We start from the raw sequence: 19,309 nt of genomic DNA on the forward strand, positions 1-19,309 counted from the left end.
AAAAAAAAAAAAAAAATATTTTTACTCAAAGCAAAATTTGTATAAATTGTTTCTTTATTTTTAATACATTTATTGACAAATATATAACTTAATTTATAAAATGTATTTATAAATAACATATGTACCCTTAAAAATATCAAATATTTTTAAAAAAACTACAACTTTTTAATTAAAGAAATATTCAAAAACCTCGATATAGCGCACTCGTAAATAGCGTTACCCGCGTAAAGCGTCAGATGAGAGGATCTTCGCCATTGGTATTGAATAGAGAACTCAAATATCTGTAAATTATTAAATGTACGATGTCTCTTGTAAACGTTATCATCATTGTTTGAGATACTTCGATTTTGCGTCACACTTCAATATAATACTAATTTCAAGGACGATAAACTGTGGCGCTAATTCGAAGTTTAACTGTGTACTAATGAGATTTGGTAGTAGTATTTGTCGTCGCTATTTAGGGGAGTGTTACATAGAGATGTTTTTATAGTTTGAGATGATTTAGTTTAGCGCAACACCCGATTTAGTAGCATTTGAATGTAATTTTTGTGATTTAAATTTTTTTTTTTTTTATTGATGTAAAGCGGAAGGCGTGCAATTTTTTATTTTATTTTATTGTTTAATTCGATAATAACAAAGGAATAAATGGAGATAATTATGCTTTAGAAGAACGAGATTTCTGTATACTTTATATAAGAGGTCAGCATTTAAAATAGTCAACACTCACGACATCTTTGTCTACAATTTTTATCATTTACGATTGTTCAAAATCATCAGCTGTGGATGATGATGATAAAAAAAATATTTTACTTCCTCTTATTTTTAAATTTTTTAATATAAAATAAATATTTGCATTTTTTTATGAAGAAAAAACGATTATAATTTATTATTATTTATTTTTTTAATTTACGGTTTCATTTCCCTTCACAAATATTAAATTTTCGTGTTTAGATATAATTTTACACAGAAAAAAAGTTATGCTTTACTGCATTCTTCCATATGGTTCAATGCCTTAGGGTCAAGGTTCTTCTACTCCTTCTAGAATCATTTTGGCCTCGATATTAGGCTCCAAACTTGTTTAATTTATAATTGTTAATGTTAATATTTGGTGAATGTAAGGATACATAAAATGTTCGCATTATACATGTATAATATCTTTTTAATATCAAAATTTATACAAAACGTAAGGGTGTATAATTACAAAAAATACCATATTTTATAATAAGAGTTTTTATTTTATTTTATTGTTTAATTCGATAATAACAAAGGAATAAATGGAGATAATTATGCTTTAGAAGAACGAGATTTCTGTATACTTTATATAAGAGGTCAGCATTTAAAATAGTCAACACTCACGACATCTTTGTCTACAATTTTTATCATTTACGATTGTTCAAAATCATCAGCTGTGGATGATGATGATAAAAAAAATATTTTACTTCCTCTTATTTTTAAATTTTTTAATATAAAATAAATATTTGCATTTTTTTATGAAGAAAAAACGATTATAATTTATTATTATTTATTTTTTTAATTTACGGTTTCATTTCCCTTCACAAATATTAAATTTTCGTGTTTAGATATAATTTTACACAGAAAAAAAGTTATGCTTTACTGCATTCTTCCATATGGTTCAATGCCTTAGGGTCAAGGTTCTTCTACTCCTTCTAGAATCATTTTGGCCTCGATATTAGGCTCCAAACTTGTTTAATTTATAATTGTTAATGTTAATATTTGGTGAATGTAAGGATACATAAAATGTTCGCATTATACATGTATAATATCTTTTTAATATCAAAATTTATACAAAACGTAAGGGTGTATAATTACAAAAAATACCATATTTTATAATAAAAATATATTTTTAAAAATCTATATACATGCTTTATGAGGTTTAAATCCAACTGATGTTCCTTCTGAAACACGTATCGAGTGCGATGTTACTCGTAAAATAATTTAATTTTATTAGAAAAATTTATGATTATGACCTTAAATATTGGTTTATAAACTTTCTATGTTACCTTCGACACTTACAGTTACAGTTTGTCACCGATAACCGGGCCGAAATTGCGCTTTTTTAGCAGAGAAAACAACGAAGTTCCGTTATAACGCCACGTCGCTTATATTCTGTAGCGAATCGTTATCTGATTCTTCAATAACGAGAGAACTCGGACGGTGTAGGTAGGTGAAAGAAGATTGATTCAACTTCTCGAGGATGCAATGATCGATGGTTAAATCACCCAAAGATTTTGATTTCTTTAGTAATTTCCTTTGAGGAGGTTTGTACAAACCATTAACGGTGCCATAAAGGGCAACGCTACGTCTCCTCCTATTATTCAATTCTAGATCTGATAACCTATCCCTACACCTGATGGTGCCATAAATGGAAGTTGGACAGTTCATTTGCCATGCTAGATATTGATTAAAGGTAGCAACGTCGAATTCGCTCTTGTGTCCATGAAATTGTCCATACAAGGCCTCCATTTGTCTACAAGTATTCCAGTTATGTTTAACGTCTTTAAGGTACGAAGAATCTAGAGATAGACTTCTGTTGATTCGTTTATTTGGATCATCCTGTATAGCGCACCTGTACAGGTAATCGTTACCTGAGCTATTGTTCTCCTTTCCGCACGAAACAGAGCTTAAATGACTATATATAGTTCCCTAATGGTTTAAAATGTAATTAATAATGAGCCATATGTATAAAAATTTATAATGATTGATGCTTAAAATATTATTAATTAAACTCCTTACGACTTGAAAGTTTTCCAATCTGTGAAGCGTTCTCTTCTCCTTCCTCCAACTTCCGTATAAAAGATGGATACAAACCACGCACAAAACCTTAAAATATAATTAATTTTTAAAATATTAATTTAAATTAAACGTATTTAATTAATATTTAAAGATGATTTATTAACTTACATTAAGTACAGCTCTGCAGACGTAGAATACGAATTCGGCTAAACCGTACGGAGTTCCTAAGTCCTAAAATGCAATTAAATATGAAAATTTATGCTTTTGTATAGATTTTTTTAATGCTTTTAATTGTTAATAATATAAATATTCACCCAATAATAAAGGCTCATATATAGAACAAGGCCACATTCTGGGAAGAAGAAGGCTAACATCACTATCAACCATATGAGGAGATATTTACAATGTTTCTAAATAAAAATAAATAAATAATATATAATTATAACAAACTGAAATAATATATAATGAGTTCAACCATCTCTCATTAAAATATTACGGTCACTTAATTAAGATAATTTACTTTTTTATTATATTTAACGCCTACACCGCCCAATTAAATAAGTTTCGCTACTATAAAACACACCACTTACTCCAAATTAATAATTATAATAATAAAAAAAAAAGCCAACTGTTTAAACTAGAATATAATTATTTAAATTATAAATGTATGTCTGTCTGTCCGTTAACTGTTTTAAAAAATATATACGCATATATAACAGGCATTATCATAGTTTCATCTGGTGTACGAATTGACTCATTAAACTAATTAACTTCACTTTATCAGTTAACTTTCACCATTTTTAGAGTGGAAAAAGTATCAAAACAATTAATTTGATGAGTTTAGATGGTAAAAATGATCAAAAATAAAGCGCATTCGGCCATTTTTTAAAGATAAATTATACTTAATTAAGTAAAGTGTGTACTTATATTTTTGCAGGTCACTCATTAAACTCCATACATCTAAATTTGCTTCATTAAATTTAATACCAACGTAAAGTACTGTATTTTATTTATTTTTACTTTTCTGGCTGTTATATATAACAGAGGAAAAGCTTTTAAACATTTTAGAAATTATTTTAGACTTTTATATGTCCTCTTCTTTATTTTAACCCAATTGATTGCCTTGTGTTTACATTTAAAAATAGTTAAAATTGTAATTAACGTAAACTAATGCATTGTGTTCTATGCAAATTAACGTGCGTTAAATTTGATTTTAACTCACATTTAATGGGTAAATTTATAAAAAGCATAAGTTTAAATAATAATAAACATGTTAAAGAATTAAAATAATTTGACAACGAAGCGATCTACGAATTTGAATTTTAACGAAGTATTTTCGGGTCCTGTTTTTATATCAATTTTTCAATAATTTCGATCATTTGAGTAATAAATATGTCTTAAACTTATTTAAACTTGAAAATATCACAATTTTAAAATTTCTTATAATTAAGAACAAAGGAAATTTTGAAAAAAAACATTTTTTACCAGAAAGAAGAGGGGCCCACGTTTGCACCTGACAAGAGACACGTCTCATCTCTCTAAGACGTTAATTGGGGCCAACTGATAAATGTTCTTAAATCTAATTAAAAAACTTCAAAATGGGTTCCAAATTACTTCTGAGAGAGATGATATTTAGCGAAGTTAATCACAAATATGGAATCCTACCCTTCTTCGAAGTCGATAATTCAAATAAGAATATCTTTTTTTTTTTTAGATACAAGACTAAACTTTGAGACCCTTTTTTGTTCAGGGCCCTTCTACCTCTCTACTTTGGATGCCCTTCGTAATTTTAACACAGTAAAGTGATAACGTAGAAACTGAATATACTTAAATACCGTATATCTACATGTAATATATATATATATTGATAAATTGCATTTTTTAAATTAATTTATTTGAAATTTTCTACATTTCCTCAAAATAACAACAAAAAAAAAGTTTTATGTATAATACATAAATGATATTTTTCCACTTTTGTAGCCATTAATTGAAGCGTAACGAAATCATACTTCCCACCTATACAGCATATCACTGCACACGATTGCCATCGTGACGCCATGTTTTTCCCCCTTTCTTTCTTTATTTTTTTCATTTATTACGCCATATTTCTCGACGTATGTATACAATAATAATATTCTTTACGTAATAAACTCTTTTATGTTTAGCAGTAAAGAGAGCGGGTAGTTTTTCTCGCAGGGGGGATGGAGGTAGGAAAACTTCGTTCTCGTTACGTTACGCTCGAGCAATGGCGAGACTTTCCCACCGAAAAGCTGGCGGGTCACGTGACACAGGTGCCCAGATACGTGATTTGAAGATAGAAATATCAGTAATGTCGTTACTTACAAGCATCAGACCCACCAAAAGGAACAACGAGACTAAGAACGTGCAGAAGTATCCGGCAGTTAAGATGTACGCCGGTGAAGGTAACTTATCTGCAATAAAATGTTTTAAAAAATTTAAATATATATGTATAATTTTGTATATTTCTGCTTATTTTATTGTTTAAATTTACCTTCTGCTTCTATAATCCATCCGAGTTCCATCCCGAAGGCTGTTAAGTAGGTCACCTGGAAAAAATAGGTATTAAAAAAAACACTAAAATTTAAGGAAAATGGTGAAGAAACTCTGTAATTTTACAATATAATTATAAAGAAAATGCTTTTTTTGTGTATTTTTTTGTATTTTTGTACAATGCCGTGACTTCTTTATAGCTTCACGCGTGCAAACTCAATTACTAAGAGTTTAATTTTTAAAATTCTTCGCTATGACGTCAAATAAGTCTTTAGCGAATCGAATTTAAAATATATTGATACGTTACAATTCTCGTGAGATTTTTTCATTCTCTTCTCGTCGCGTGTCGCGTCGAGAAGAAATGCCATTTTTATTGAAAAAAAAATATATATCCAGCTTTGAAACGCCTAAAATTATTTTATTTTATTAAAAAATGAACATAATAATAATAATAAACCATTTTTAAATTAATTATAATTCATTTTATTTTTGTTAATTTCTCTTTAATGGAGAAAGCAACAAAGCATTGTTCCCTCTTAACAAACCGGAAACCGCTTTATTATGAGAAAAGTTTAATAGTAAATTCCAGGAGTTTCGCTTAAAGCGGATGTTAAACTATGACGTCACACATGTCTTTAACGAATCGTATTTAAAATATATCGATACGACTCAATTCTCGCGAGATTTTCTCATTCGCATTGCGTTGCAATGGAGTTTTTGATTTAAAAAACCACAACTTTAGTACGTCGAAAATTCTTTTATTTTATTAAAAAAGAAAAAATCATAAATAGTTTTAAGATGAATTTTTTAAGCTAATTTCTGTAGTGAAAAAGAAAACAAAGATTGTTTGGTCTTAAAAGACCGGATACTGCTTTATTATGAGAAGTTCTTAGGATGTCAGCAACCCTTCGCTACCATCAATCACCCCTTCCTGTGTTAAGAAGGGGATTCTATGAAGTTTTTTTTAAACATAGAGCTACCGAATGGCAACATTTGTGAATGGGAGAGATCTCACGCTAAGAAAATGTCACGTTTTATCATCGTACAGAAGACTCCAACTTCTTCGACCTTAATTGACTTATAACCCTTGTTTGAATGGCATTATCTTACTATTGTTATACATGAATAAAAAAGAAAAAAAGGTTATTGTCCTTACCATTAAATAATTGAAGATATGGTATAACTAAACGAGGAACAAATTTACGTCATAGAAACCCAAACAAAGCGCGAAAAGTCAGTTTACATTCTCAATTTCATTAAATTCAATGGTGTTGTAACGTTTAAATGTGTTTGTTTGTTAAATTAAATAACGTATTTTAAAAATACAAATGTATTTAAGGTTAGAAGATAATTTCCCTTATAAAAAAAAGTCGAAAAAACGCTTAATTATTTAAAAATATAAATACAAGTTATCCATCTGTCAGTTATAAATCTCATTTAAGAAAATGTAAGGTGACCTTTGCTGTAACGTTGATCCTCGTTACTAAATACTGACCTTGAAAACATCATTTAATGAAGGGAATCTCCGCTTCAGCCTTTCTTTCATCGTAGGATTGATTTAATAGTTACGCAAAGATAATTATTTGTAAAAAAAATATAGGCCTATATACATATTTTAATTTATTAGAATGCTTTCTCTCAAGACACATTCTTATATATATATATATATCATTATACATATCACGTCAAATACTTCAAAAGCGAGGACATATCAAGCAAAAAAACCCCTCTAGGGAAGTAAAAGAACTGACCTTACCACGTGACTTGGGTAATGTTGACCCATTTGAAGTGATTTAAGTACGAAGAGGGCATTGTTAAATGTAAAGAAAGTCTTAAAGTTGACAAGAAACAAACTTCACACAANGCTTACACCGAAATACTTCGTTCTGAGTATAGGGCTTTATAAAAGAGACTTAATATGTTAAAAACTCTTATATAAAAAAAATTTATATTTAAGCAAACACATTGGAATTATAATCTTACCGTTGAATAAATCCCAGTTAAAATACCACCCAAGTATGGGGTGCAGCAACTTAGGAGCTTAATCCATACTTCCAAATCCATTATCGCTCGTTAATCCACATGACATACACAAACTGATCCACATATGGCTCCTACTTATCGTAGTCAGTTGTCAACAGTGTCGACAGACAAACCAACGTGTGTCATGTGACCATAATAATAATAAATTTCTTGATCATGCGCATTGATGAAGAAAATGGCGACGTGCAGATATTTTTCTTGCTGTTTTTTTTGTTCCTTCCTTTAATTTTTTTTATAAGTAGACGAAGGCTGATATATTGTTAATTAAACTAGAAAAGGTAGCTAAAGGCATTAAAGTTAATCTTGGTAACGTGACCTATTTAATCTTAAATTGCATTTTTGTTCTCGTTTAAAACTTCGTAATAATTTATGATCATATATCCGTATATTTCCTTAAAGATATAAGATGATAATAATAATAAATTAATATAACACAGCAAAAAATTAATAATCGACTAATTTTTTCACTTAAAAATTTATATTTTAAAAAAGTAATAATAAAAGAAAATATTTAATTTTCAATTTAATTTAATATTAAACATTTTAAGTAAAAAAAAAACTTTATTATATAACTTAAACCGTTATTTTGTATTAATTTACATGTGCTGCCATCTTGTATCGCTTTATAAAATAAATTTATAAAATTTTATTTTTAGTTTAAAAAATTAAATAAAATATTCATTTTATGTTTTAAAATTTTATAATTTAAATATATAAACGTTATAATATATTCGTTGCATATAAAATTAAATGTAATGTAATATGGTTAGATAAATTTCATTTTTTAAATCTAAATTGCTTGAATTCGAAATTAAATTTGTTTTATTTGAAAAATTATAATTTAATATTTTTACATCAAGATATAAAAAATCTGAATAAATTAAAACTTTATTTTAGATTAAAACGCGGGGGAAAAAATTAAATTAAATTTTCGATACTGATTGGTTAATTTAAATTTACGAAAAACCAATGAGAGAGCGTTTACGACTTTTGAATTTTAAACAGGATTAAACTCATTTCGTGCCATGTTATTTGATATTTTTATGTCAATTATTGAAACTATTGTAAACAAAGTTATCTGCGTGTTTAAAATGAATTTAACTTCCATTTTACTTTTTCGAATGATGTGTAATGTTAACAAGTCAGTAACCACAATGTTGAAAGGGGGGAGATCGTGCAGATGTAACTTTTCCTCACCTGCTCGACTGAAAAGCTGTACAACGACCTAATTTTGTGCGGGTCGTTACGAAAGAATCATGTTGTTCGATTGTCTCGAAACTATTTTCTTTGTCAAATATACAAACATCTGCTATTGGATACTAAACACGAACACGTGGATGTTCTTACATAAGAAATTGCAATGTACAATAGAAGAATAACTATAGACAGTATTGTACTTTAGCACAGTAGCCTACTAGCCTACTGTTTAAACAGTAAACAGGGGTTCAAATTTGCTAGAATTCAAAAGATTTTATTGTAGATCTGCTTTTATTTTCTACAATATACAGATTCTTGTTTGCTTCAATTATACATTAAAAATTAAACTTGACCAATGGAAAACATTTTAATTCTTTATTGGTCAATAGGAAGAGATTTCTTTATTCTTGTGAACAACAACATATTGAGAAAGAAAATGTCTATTTATATGTAAAAATAAATGAGATTTAATGTTTTGATATATTCAAATAGTCTTTTAGCTTAAAAAGCGAGATATAATAGATTGATATAGTTTGGCATTTTAGGTTAACGCGGTTAATCTAAAATGTTACTTGGAGGAAGATATTTAATTTGATAGAAACTATAATAGCGAGATTGCGGCCGAAGTTTTCATCTCTCAAACGTGAACGTCGAACGTCGAGCACCTCTTACAAGATAGCGGCGCTCGACGTTCACAAAAATTCAGCTGCAACCTCTCTAATAAGTTTCTTTTACTTCAATAGTTTATCTAGAATAACTCAAATATCAGTTAGAGATAATATTATTGAGAATTTTTAAAGCTTCTATATGGATTTTATATCCTTCTGGATGGATTCGGAGCTTCTGGTAATTTAAGAATTCTTCCTTGGTTTAATAAGAAAATATTACGGAGGAACTCGTCCCACATTCCCGATTAGTTTTTAAAGTAATAATAATATTTTAAAAGTTACTTCATTCAATGTTTAGATATTTATATTCTTATCCAACCAAAGAACAATGAGCAATCAAAGGATCATCGACTTCTTCATGAGACTTGCTGAATTTATATTGTAACATAATAAGGATTTCAAGAGCAAATTACAAAACGCACTTCTCAAATTCTATAAGCTTATCCAAGGCCTTTTAGAGCTCGAGGAAGGGCCACTCACATCTTTTGAGGTCATCAATAAGTAGGCCTACATAAAAAAAAAATTAAATAAATCAAATGTTTTCCCTTAATAATAAGTAAATGCGATGAATAATTTGTAACATGTTTTTGTGGCAGTAGTAAATATGAGGACCAAGAGAAATGGCTCTATTAATTAATTAAAAACTTGTTGCCAGGTAAATGGAATCAAGCTCTGAGAAAGCTTTAGAAAATTGTCACCATAGGTCAGTGTTTCTCAAACTTTTTTGTCAGGTGGCACACTTGAAATTATTAAACAAAATTCACGGCACCCCTATTATTATTATTATTATTCATTATTTTGCTTTTTACGGTTAGTAAAGATATGAAGGATGAGAAGACTGAAAAAAATAAAAGTTTTTTATTAAAGTAAGTAAGTTNAGAGAAAACAACGAAGTTCCGTTATAACGCCACGTCGCTTATATTCTGTAGCGAATCGTTATCTGATTCTTCAATAACGAGAGAACTCGGACGGTGTAGGTAGGTGAAAGAAGATTGATTCAACTTCTCGAGGATGCAATGATCGATGGTTAAATCACCCAAAGATTTTGATTTCTTTAGTAATTTCCTTTGAGGAGGTTTGTACAAACCATTAACGGTGCCATAAAGGGCAACGCTACGTCTCCTCCTATTATTCAATTCTAGATCTGATAACCTATCCCTACACCTGATGGTGCCATAAATGGAAGTTGGACAGTTCATTTGCCATGCTAGATATTGATTAAAGGTAGCAACGTCGAATTCGCTCTTGTGTCCATGAAATTGTCCATACAAGGCCTCCATTTGTCTACAAGTATTCCAGTTATGTTTAACGTCTTTAAGGTACGAAGAATCTAGAGATAGACTTCTGTTGATTCGTTTATTTGGATCATCCTGTATAGCGCACCTGTACAGGTAATCGTTACCTGAGCTATTGTTCTCCTTTCCGCACGAAACAGAGCTTAAATGACTATATATAGTTCCCTAATGGTTTAAAATGTAATTAATAATGAGCCATATGTATAAAAATTTATAATGATTGATGCTTAAAATATTATTAATTAAACTCCTTACGACTTGAAAGTTTTCCAATCTGTGAAGCGTTCTCTTCTCCTTCCTCCAACTTCCGTATAAAAGATGGATACAAACCACGCACAAAACCTTAAAATATAATTAATTTTTAAAATATTAATTTAAATTAAACGTATTTAATTAATATTTAAAGATGATTTATTAACTTACATTAAGTACAGCTCTGCAGACGTAGAATACGAATTCGGCTAAACCGTACGGAGTTCCTAAGTCCTAAAATGCAATTAAATATGAAAATTTATGCTTTTGTATAGATTTTTTTAATGCTTTTAATTGTTAATAATATAAATATTCACCCAATAATAAAGGCTCATATATAGAACAAGGCCACATTCTGGGAAGAAGAAGGCTAACATCACTATCAACCATATGAGGAGATATTTACAATGTTTCTAAATAAAAATAAATAAATAATATATAATTATAACAAACTGAAATAATATATAATGAGTTCAACCATCTCTCATTAAAATATTACGGTCACTTAATTAAGATAATTTACTTTTTTATTATATTTAACGCCTACACCGCCCAATTAAATAAGTTTCGCTACTATAAAACACACCACTTACTCCAAATTAATAATTATAATAATAAAAAAAAAGCCAACTGTTTAAACTAGAATATAATTATTTAAATTATAAATGTATGTCTGTCTGTCCGTTAACTGTTTTAAAAAATATATACGCATATATAACAGGCATTATCATAGTTTCATCTGGTGTACGAATTGACTCATTAAACTAATTAACTTCACTTTATCAGTTAACTTTCACCATTTTTAGAGTGGAAAAAGTATCAAAACAATTAATTTGATGAGTTTAGATGGTAAAAATGATCAAAAATAAAGCGCATTCGGCCATTTTTTAAAGATAAATTATACTTAATTAAGTAAAGTGTGTACTTATATTTTTGCAGGTCACTCATTAAACTCCATACATCTAAATTTGCTTCATTAAATTTAATACCAACGTAAAGTACTGTATTTTATTTATTTTTACTTTTCTGGCTGTTATATATAACAGAGGAAAAGCTTTTAAACATTTTAGAAATTATTTTAGACTTTTATATGTCCTCTTCTTTATTTTAACCCAATTGATTGCCTTGTGTTTACATTTAAAAAATAGTTAAAATTGTAATTAACGTAAACTAATGCATTGTGTTCTATGCAAATTAACGTGCGTTAAATTTGATTTTAACTCACATTTAATGGGTAAATTTATAAAAAGCATAAGTTTAAATAATAATAAACATGTTAAAGAATTAAAATAATTTGACAACGAAGCGATCTACGAATTTGAATTTTAACGAAGTATTTTCGGGTCCTGTTTTTATATCAATTTTTCAATAATTTCGATCATTTGAGTAATAAATATGTCTTAAACTTATTTAAACTTGAAAATATTACAATTTTAAAATTTCTTATAATTAAGAACAAAGGAAATTTTGAAAAAAAACATTTTTTACCAGAAAGAAGAGGGGCCCACGTTTGCACCTGACAAGAGACACGTCTCATCTCTCTAAGACGTTAATTGGGGCCAACTGATAAATGTTCTTAAATCTAATTAAAAAACTTCAAAATGGGTTCCAAATTACTTCTGAGAGAGATGATATTTAGCGAAGTTAATCACAAATATGGAATCCTACCCTTCTTCGAAGTCGATAATTCAAATAAGAATATCTTTTTTTTTTTAGATACAAGACTAAACTTTGAGACCCTTTTTTGTTCAGGGCCCTTCTACCTCTCTACTTTGGATGCCCTTCGTAATTTTAACACAGTAAAGTGATAACGTAGAAACTGAATATATTTAAATACCGTATATCTACATGTAATATATATATATATTGATAAATTGCATTTTTTAAATTAATTTATTTGAAATTTTCTACATTTCCTCAAAATAACAACAAAAAAAAAGTTTTATGTATAATACATAAATGATATTTTTCCACTTTTGTAGCCATTAATTGAAGCGTAACGAAATCATACTTCCCACCTATACAGCATATCACTGCACACGATTGCCATCGTGACGCCATGTTTTTCCCCCTTTCTTTCTTTATTTTTTTCATTTATTACGCCATATTTCTCGACGTATGTATACAATAATAATATTCTTTACGTAATAAACTCTTTTATGTTTAGCAGTAAAGAGAGCGGGTAGTTTTTCTCGCAGGGGGGATGGAGGTAGGAAAACTTCGTTCTCGTTACGTTACGCTCGAGCAATGGCGAGACTTTCCCACCGAAAAGCTGGCGGGTCACGTGACACAGGTGCCCAGATACGTGATTTGAAGATAGAAATATCAGTAATGTCGTTACTTACAAGCATCAGACCCACCAAAAGGAACAACGAGACTAAGAACGTGCAGAAGTATCCGGCAGTTAAGATGTACGCCGGTGAAGGTAACTTATCTGCAATAAAATGTTTTAAAAAATTTAAATATATATGTATAATTTTGTATATTTCTGCTTATTTTATTGTTTAAATTTACCTTCTGCTTCTATAATCCATCCGAGTTCCATCCCGAAGGCTGTTAAGTAGGTCACCTGGAAAAAATAGGTATTAAAAAAAACACTAAAATTTAAGGAAAATGGTGAAGAAACTCTGTAATTTTACAATATAATTATAAAGAAAATGCTTTTTTTGTGTATTTTTTTGTATTTTTGTACAATGCCGTGACTTCTTTATAGCTTCACGCGTGCAAACTCAATTACTAAGAGTTTAATTTTTAAAATTCTTCGCTATGACGTCAAATAAGTCTTTAGCGAATCGAATTTAAAATATATTGATACGTTACAATTCTCGTGAGATTTTTTCATTCTCTTCTCGTCGCGTGTCGCGTCGAGAAGAAATGCCATTTTTATTGAAAAAAAAATATATATCCAGCTTTGAAACGCCTAAAATTATTTTATTTTATTAAAAAATGAACATAATAATAATAATAAACCATTTTTAAATTAATTATAATTCATTTTATTTTTGTTAATTTCTCTTTAATGGAGAAAGCAACAAAGCATTGTTCACTCTTAACAAACCGGAAACCGCTTTATTATGAGAAAAGTTTAATAGTAAATTCCAGGAGTTTCGCTTAAAGCGGATGTTAAACTATGACGTCACACATGTCTTTAACGAATCGTATTTAAAATATATCGATACGACTCAATTCTCGCGAGATTTTCTCATTCGCATTGCGTTGCAATGGAGTTTTTGATTTAAAAAACCACAACTTTAGTACGTCGAAAATTCTTTTATTTTATTAAAAAAGAAAAAATCATAAATAGTTTTAAGATGAATTTTTTAAGCTAATTTCTGTAGTGAAAAAGAAAACAAAGATTGTTTGGTCTTAAAAGACCGGATACTGCTTTATTATGAGAAGTTCTTAGGATGTCAGCAACCCTTCGCTACCATCAATCACCCCTTCCTGTGTTAAGAAGGGGATTCTATGAAGTTTTTTTTAAACATAGAGCTACCGAATGGCAACATTTGTGAATGGGAGAGATCTCACGCTAAGAAAATGTCACGTTTTATCATCGTACAGAAGACTCCAACTTCTTCGACCTTAATTGACTTATAACCCTTGTTTGAATGGCATTATCTTACTATTGTTATACATGATTAAAAAAGAAAAAAAGGTTATTGTCCTTACCATTAAATAATTGAAGATATGGTATAACTAAACGAGGAACAAATTTACGTCATAGAAACCCAAACAAAGCGCGAAAAGTCAGTTTACATTCTCAATTTCATTAAATTCAATGGTGTTGTAACGTTTAAATGTGTTTGTTTGTTAAATTAAATAACGTATTTTAAAAATACAAATGTATTTAAGGTTAGAAGATAATTTCCCTTATAAAAAAAAGTCGAAAAAACGCTTAATTATTTAAAAATATAAATACAAGTTATCCATCTGTCAGTTATAAATCTCATTTAAGAAAATGTAAGGTGACCTTTGCTGTAACGTTGATCCTCGTTACTAAATACTGACCTTGAAAACATCATTTAATGAAGGGAATCTCCGCTTCAGCCTTTCTTTCATCGTAGGATTGATTTAATAGTTACGCAAAGATAATTATTTGTAAAAAAAATATAGGCCTATATACATATTTTAATTTATTAGAATGCTTTCTCTCAAGACACATTCTTATATATATATATATCATTATACATATCACGTCAAATACTTCAAAAGCGAGGACATATCAAGCAAAAAAACCCCTCTAGGGAAGTAAAAGAACTGACCTTACCACGTGACTTGGGTAATGTTGACCCATTTGAAGTGATTTAAGTACGAAGAGGGCATTGTTAAATGTAAAGAAAGTCTTAAAGTTGACAAGAAACAAACTTCACACAATCGAATATTTCGTAATATATTTTATTAAAACTGTTTTAGTTATTTTTTTCTTCCTTTATTGATATGGCAAGGTCATGTGATCTTGCTTAATTAAATTCTAAGGGAAATATTGTCAAATTCTGGGTCGTTAATGTCAATAACCGGTAATACTAGATAACTACAAGATTACTATGTGCCAAATATTTGTGTGTAAAGAAAATATTTTTAACTGTAAATAAACGAGTGTTATACAAAACTGAAAGGTGCCAATGCATTTAAGAACGTATAAATTATATATATATACTGTATACATATATATATTTTTTTATAGAAACAATTGTGATTAGATAACAATAGGAAATATTTTTAGTTTATTTTAAGTAACGACACCGAAAGAGAACGATTATAGAAAGAAATAAAGGACGGAGAAAAGCTTTAAAAACTTTTGCTACTTTCTATCATACGAGCAAAAGTTTTATTGTGTTTATCTTTCTGCTCAATTAAATATTAATATAAAATTTATAAATATTAAATCTTTAACCGTAATTCCGGTAAATTTACATGTTACGGGTCATGATATAGCGACCTACCACCACCCATTTAACCCGTTTAATATTTTTGTAGCCATCGTAGTAATATTTTTTTTTTTTTATTGCCAAATATTGTAATGGTGAATATACCTTTTCCTTGTATACAAATTGATTATTTGGACCGTAGAAACGTTTACATGCTACATACTTAATGTTAGTATTGGTTATAATCATGTAATTCTATTGTATTATCTTATAATAGGACAATGCCCTTATTAATGACGATAAATATTGGATAATAAGAGGCAGAAAAATAGCTCCGGATCAATTTTTTCGATAAATTATTTAATTGTGTGAAAGTTTAAAAATACATGTTATAAAGTGAATTAAAATAGTTAAAAATTAAAATTAAATAGTTTAATATCTAAAAAAAATTTATATTTAAGCAAACACATTGGAATTATAATCTTACCGTTGAATAAATCCCAGTTAAAATACCACCCAAATATGGGGTGCAGCAACTTAGGAGCTTAATCCATACTTCCAAATCCATTATCGCTCGTTAATCCACATGACATACACAAACTGATCCACATATGGCTCCTACTTATCGTAGTCAGTTGTCAACAGTGTCGACAGACAAACCAACGTGTGTCATGTGACCATAATAATAATAAATTTCTTGATCATGCGCATTGATGAAGAAAATGGCGACGTGCAGATATTTTTCTTGCTGTTTTTTTTGTTCCTTCCTTTAATTTTTTTTATAAGTAGACGAAGGCTGATATATTGTTAATTAAACTAGAAAAGGTAGCTAAAGGCATTAAAGTTAATCTTGGTAACGTGACCTATTTAATCTTAAATTGCATTTTTGTTCTCGTTTAAAACTTCGTAATAATTTATGATCATATATCCGTATATTTCCTTAAAGATATAAGATGATAATAATAATAAATTAATATAACACAGCAAAAAATTAATAATCGACTAATTTTTTCACTTAAAAATTTATATTTTAAAAAAGTAATAATAAAAGAAAATATTTAATTTTCAATTTAATTTAATATTAAACATTTTAAGTAAAAAAAAAACTTTATTATATAACTTAAACCGTTATTTTGTATTAATTTACATGTGCTGCCATCTTGTATCGCTTTATAAAATAAATTTATAAAATTTTATTTTTAGTTTAAAAAATTAAATAAAATATTCATTTTATGTTTTAAAATTTTATAATTTAAATATATAAACGTTATAATATATTCGTTGCATATAAAATTAAATGTAATGTAATATGGTTAGATAAATTTCATTTTTTAAATCTAAATTGCTTGAATTCGAAATTAAATTTGTTTTATTTGAAAAATTATAATTTAATATTTTTACATCAAGATATAAAAAATCTGAATAAATTAAAACTTTATTTTAGATTAAAACGCGGGGGAAAAAATTAAATTAAATTTTCGATACTGATTGGTTAATTTAAATTTACGAAAAACCAATGAGAGAGCGTTTACGACTTTTGAATTTTAAACAGGATTAAACTCATTTCGTGCCATGTTATTTGATATTTTTATGTCAATTATTGAAACTATTGTAAACAAAGTTATCTGCGTGTTTAAAATGAATTTAACTTCCATTTTACTTTTTCGAATGATGTGTAATGTTAACAAGTCAGTAACCACAATGTTGAAAGGGGGGAGATCGTGCAGATGTAACTTTTCCTCACCTGCTCGACTGAAAAGCTGTACAACGACCTAATTTTGTGCGGGTCGTTACGAAAGAATCATGTTGTTCGATTGTCTCGAAACTATTTTCTTTGTCAAATATACAAACATCTGCTATTGGATACTAAACACGAACACGTGGATGTTCTTACATAAGAAATTGCAATGTACAATAGAAGAATAACTATAGACAGTATTGTACTTTAGCACAGTAGCCTACTAGCCTACTGTTTAAACAGTAAACAGGGGTTCAAATTTGCTAGAATTCAAAAGATTTTATTGTAGATCTGCTTTTATTTTCTACAATATACAGATTCTTGTTTGCTTCAATTATACATTAAAAATTAAACTTGACCAATGGAAAACATTTTAATTCTTTATTGGTCAATAGGAAGAGATTTCTTTATTCTTGTGAACAACAACATATTGAGAAAGAAAATGTCTCTATTTATATGTAAAAATAAATGAGATTTAATGTTTTGATATATTCAAATAGTCTTTTAGCTTAAAAAACGAGATATAATAGATTGATATAGTTTGGCATTTTAGGTTAACGCGGTTAATCTAAAATGTTACTTGGAGGAAGATATTTAATTTGATAGAAACTATAATAGCGAGATTGCGGCCGAAGTTTTCATCTCTCAAACGTGAACGTCGAACGTCGAGCACCGCTTACAAGATAGCGGCGCTCGACGTTCACAAAAATTCAGCTGCAACCTCTCTAATAAGTTTCTTTTACTTCAAAAGTTTATCTAGAATAACTCAAATATCAGTTAGAGATAATATTATTGAGAATTTTTAAAGCTTCTATATGGATTTTATATCCTTCTGGATGGATTCGGAGCTTCTGGTAATTTAAGAATTCTTCCTTGGTTTAATAAGAAAATATTACGGAGGAACTCGTCCCACATTCCCGATTAGTTTTTAAAGTAATAATAATATTTTAAAAGTTACTTCATTCAATGTTTAGATATTTATATTCTTATCCAACCAAAGAACAATGAGCAATCAAAGGATCATCGACTTCTTCATGAGACTTGCTGAATTTATATTGTAACATAATAAGGATTTCAAGAGCAAATTACAAAACGCACTTCTCAAATTCTATAAGCTTATCCAAGGCCTTTTAGAGCTCGAGGAAGGGCCACTCACATCTTTTGAGGTCATCAATAAGTAGGCCTACATAAAAAAAAAATTAAATAAATCAAATGTTTTCCCTTAATAATAAGTAAATGCGATGAATAATTTGTAACATGTTTTTGTGGCAGTAGTAAATATGAGGACCAAGAGAAATGGCTCTATTAATTAATTAAAAACTTGTTGCCAGGTAAATGGAATCAAGCTCTGAGAAAGCTTTAGAAAATTGTCACCATAGGTCAGTGTTTCTCAAACTTTTTTGTCAGGTGGCACACTTGAAATTATTAAACAAAATTCACGGCACCCCTATTATTATTATTATTATTCATTATTTTGCTTTTTACGGTTAGTAAAGATATGAAGGATGAGAAGACTGAAAAAAATAAAAGTTTTTTATTAAAGTAAGTAAGTTTATTTCCAAACAACACAAAAGCATTCAAAACAAAAGTTATTATTATAAAGGTATCTTTTAATTATTTATTTAATTTAATACTTTAATTCAATTATTTTAAGTAATTTTAATTTAATTATTTAAAAATTTCGCGGCACCCTTGTGGCGTTCTTGCGAACCCTAAGGTGCCGCGGCACCCGCTTTGAGAACCACTGGTCTAGAGCAACGGTGGGCAACCCGCGGGCCAGCTACGGCCCGCGAAGAGTTTCTATCCGGCCCGCGAGATGTTTAGAAGAAATTATAAATAAATATTTTTCGATGTAATTCGTCTAGTTTAAACTGAATATTATTTTCTGAAGTGTTGCGGCAGCAATGACAGGAAAAAATAAGGGAGTCATTTCCTTATTCAAACAAAAAATGGGAGAACAGAATTTTTCTAAATTATTTATAT

The 19,309-nt window shown here is 28.8% G+C and overlaps 2 protein-coding genes across 2 annotated transcripts; both read right to left on the bottom strand.

Moving 5' to 3' along the window:
- Positions 1-1,826: 1,826 nt before the first annotated feature.
- Positions 1,827-7,048, bottom strand: LOC111624024. The gene is made up of 7 exons (XM_023366793.1): positions 7,022-7,048; positions 5,267-5,321; positions 5,098-5,186; positions 3,069-3,164; positions 2,923-2,985; positions 2,755-2,841; positions 1,827-2,664 (listed from the first exon to the last, which is right to left on the bottom strand). The coding sequence occupies exons 1-7, from the start codon at positions 7,046-7,048 to the stop codon at positions 2,104-2,106; spliced, it is 978 nt and encodes a 325-aa protein (XP_023222561.1). The 3' UTR covers positions 1,827-2,103.
- Positions 7,049-10,060: 3,012 nt separating this feature from the next.
- On the bottom strand, positions 10,061-15,014 carry LOC111624018. Its single transcript, XM_023366786.1, has 7 exons — positions 14,988-15,014; positions 13,235-13,289; positions 13,066-13,154; positions 11,038-11,133; positions 10,892-10,954; positions 10,724-10,810; positions 10,061-10,633 (listed from the first exon to the last, which is right to left on the bottom strand). The coding sequence occupies exons 1-7, from the start codon at positions 15,012-15,014 to the stop codon at positions 10,073-10,075; spliced, it is 978 nt and encodes a 325-aa protein (XP_023222554.1). The 3' UTR covers positions 10,061-10,072.
- Positions 15,015-19,309: the final 4,295 nt, after the last annotated feature.

Source organism: Centruroides sculpturatus, unplaced genomic scaffold (assembly GCF_000671375.1).
Source record: "Centruroides sculpturatus isolate CEXI.00-Female unplaced genomic scaffold, Cexi_2.0 scaffold370, whole genome shotgun sequence".
Classification (NCBI taxonomy): Eukaryota; Metazoa; Arthropoda; class Arachnida; order Scorpiones; family Buthidae; genus Centruroides; species Centruroides sculpturatus.

Coding starts and splice junctions, on each gene's coding strand:
- LOC111624024 (XM_023366793.1), bottom strand. CDS start 7,048: ATGGGTCAACATTACCCAAGTCACGTG. Junction 5,322..7,021: donor AACATTACCCAAGTCACGTG/GTAAGGTCAGTT, acceptor TATTTTTTCCAG/GTGACCTACTTAACAGCCTT. Junction 5,187..5,266: donor ATGGATTATAGAAGCAGAAG/GTAAATTTAAAC, acceptor ATTTTATTGCAG/ATAAGTTACCTTCACCGGCG.
- LOC111624018 (XM_023366786.1), bottom strand. CDS start 15,014: ATGGGTCAACATTACCCAAGTCACGTG. Junction 13,155..13,234: donor ATGGATTATAGAAGCAGAAG/GTAAATTTAAAC, acceptor ATTTTATTGCAG/ATAAGTTACCTTCACCGGCG. Junction 10,811..10,891: donor TCTGCAGAGCTGTACTTAAT/GTAAGTTAATAA, acceptor TTATATTTTAAG/GTTTTGTGCGTGGTTTGTAT.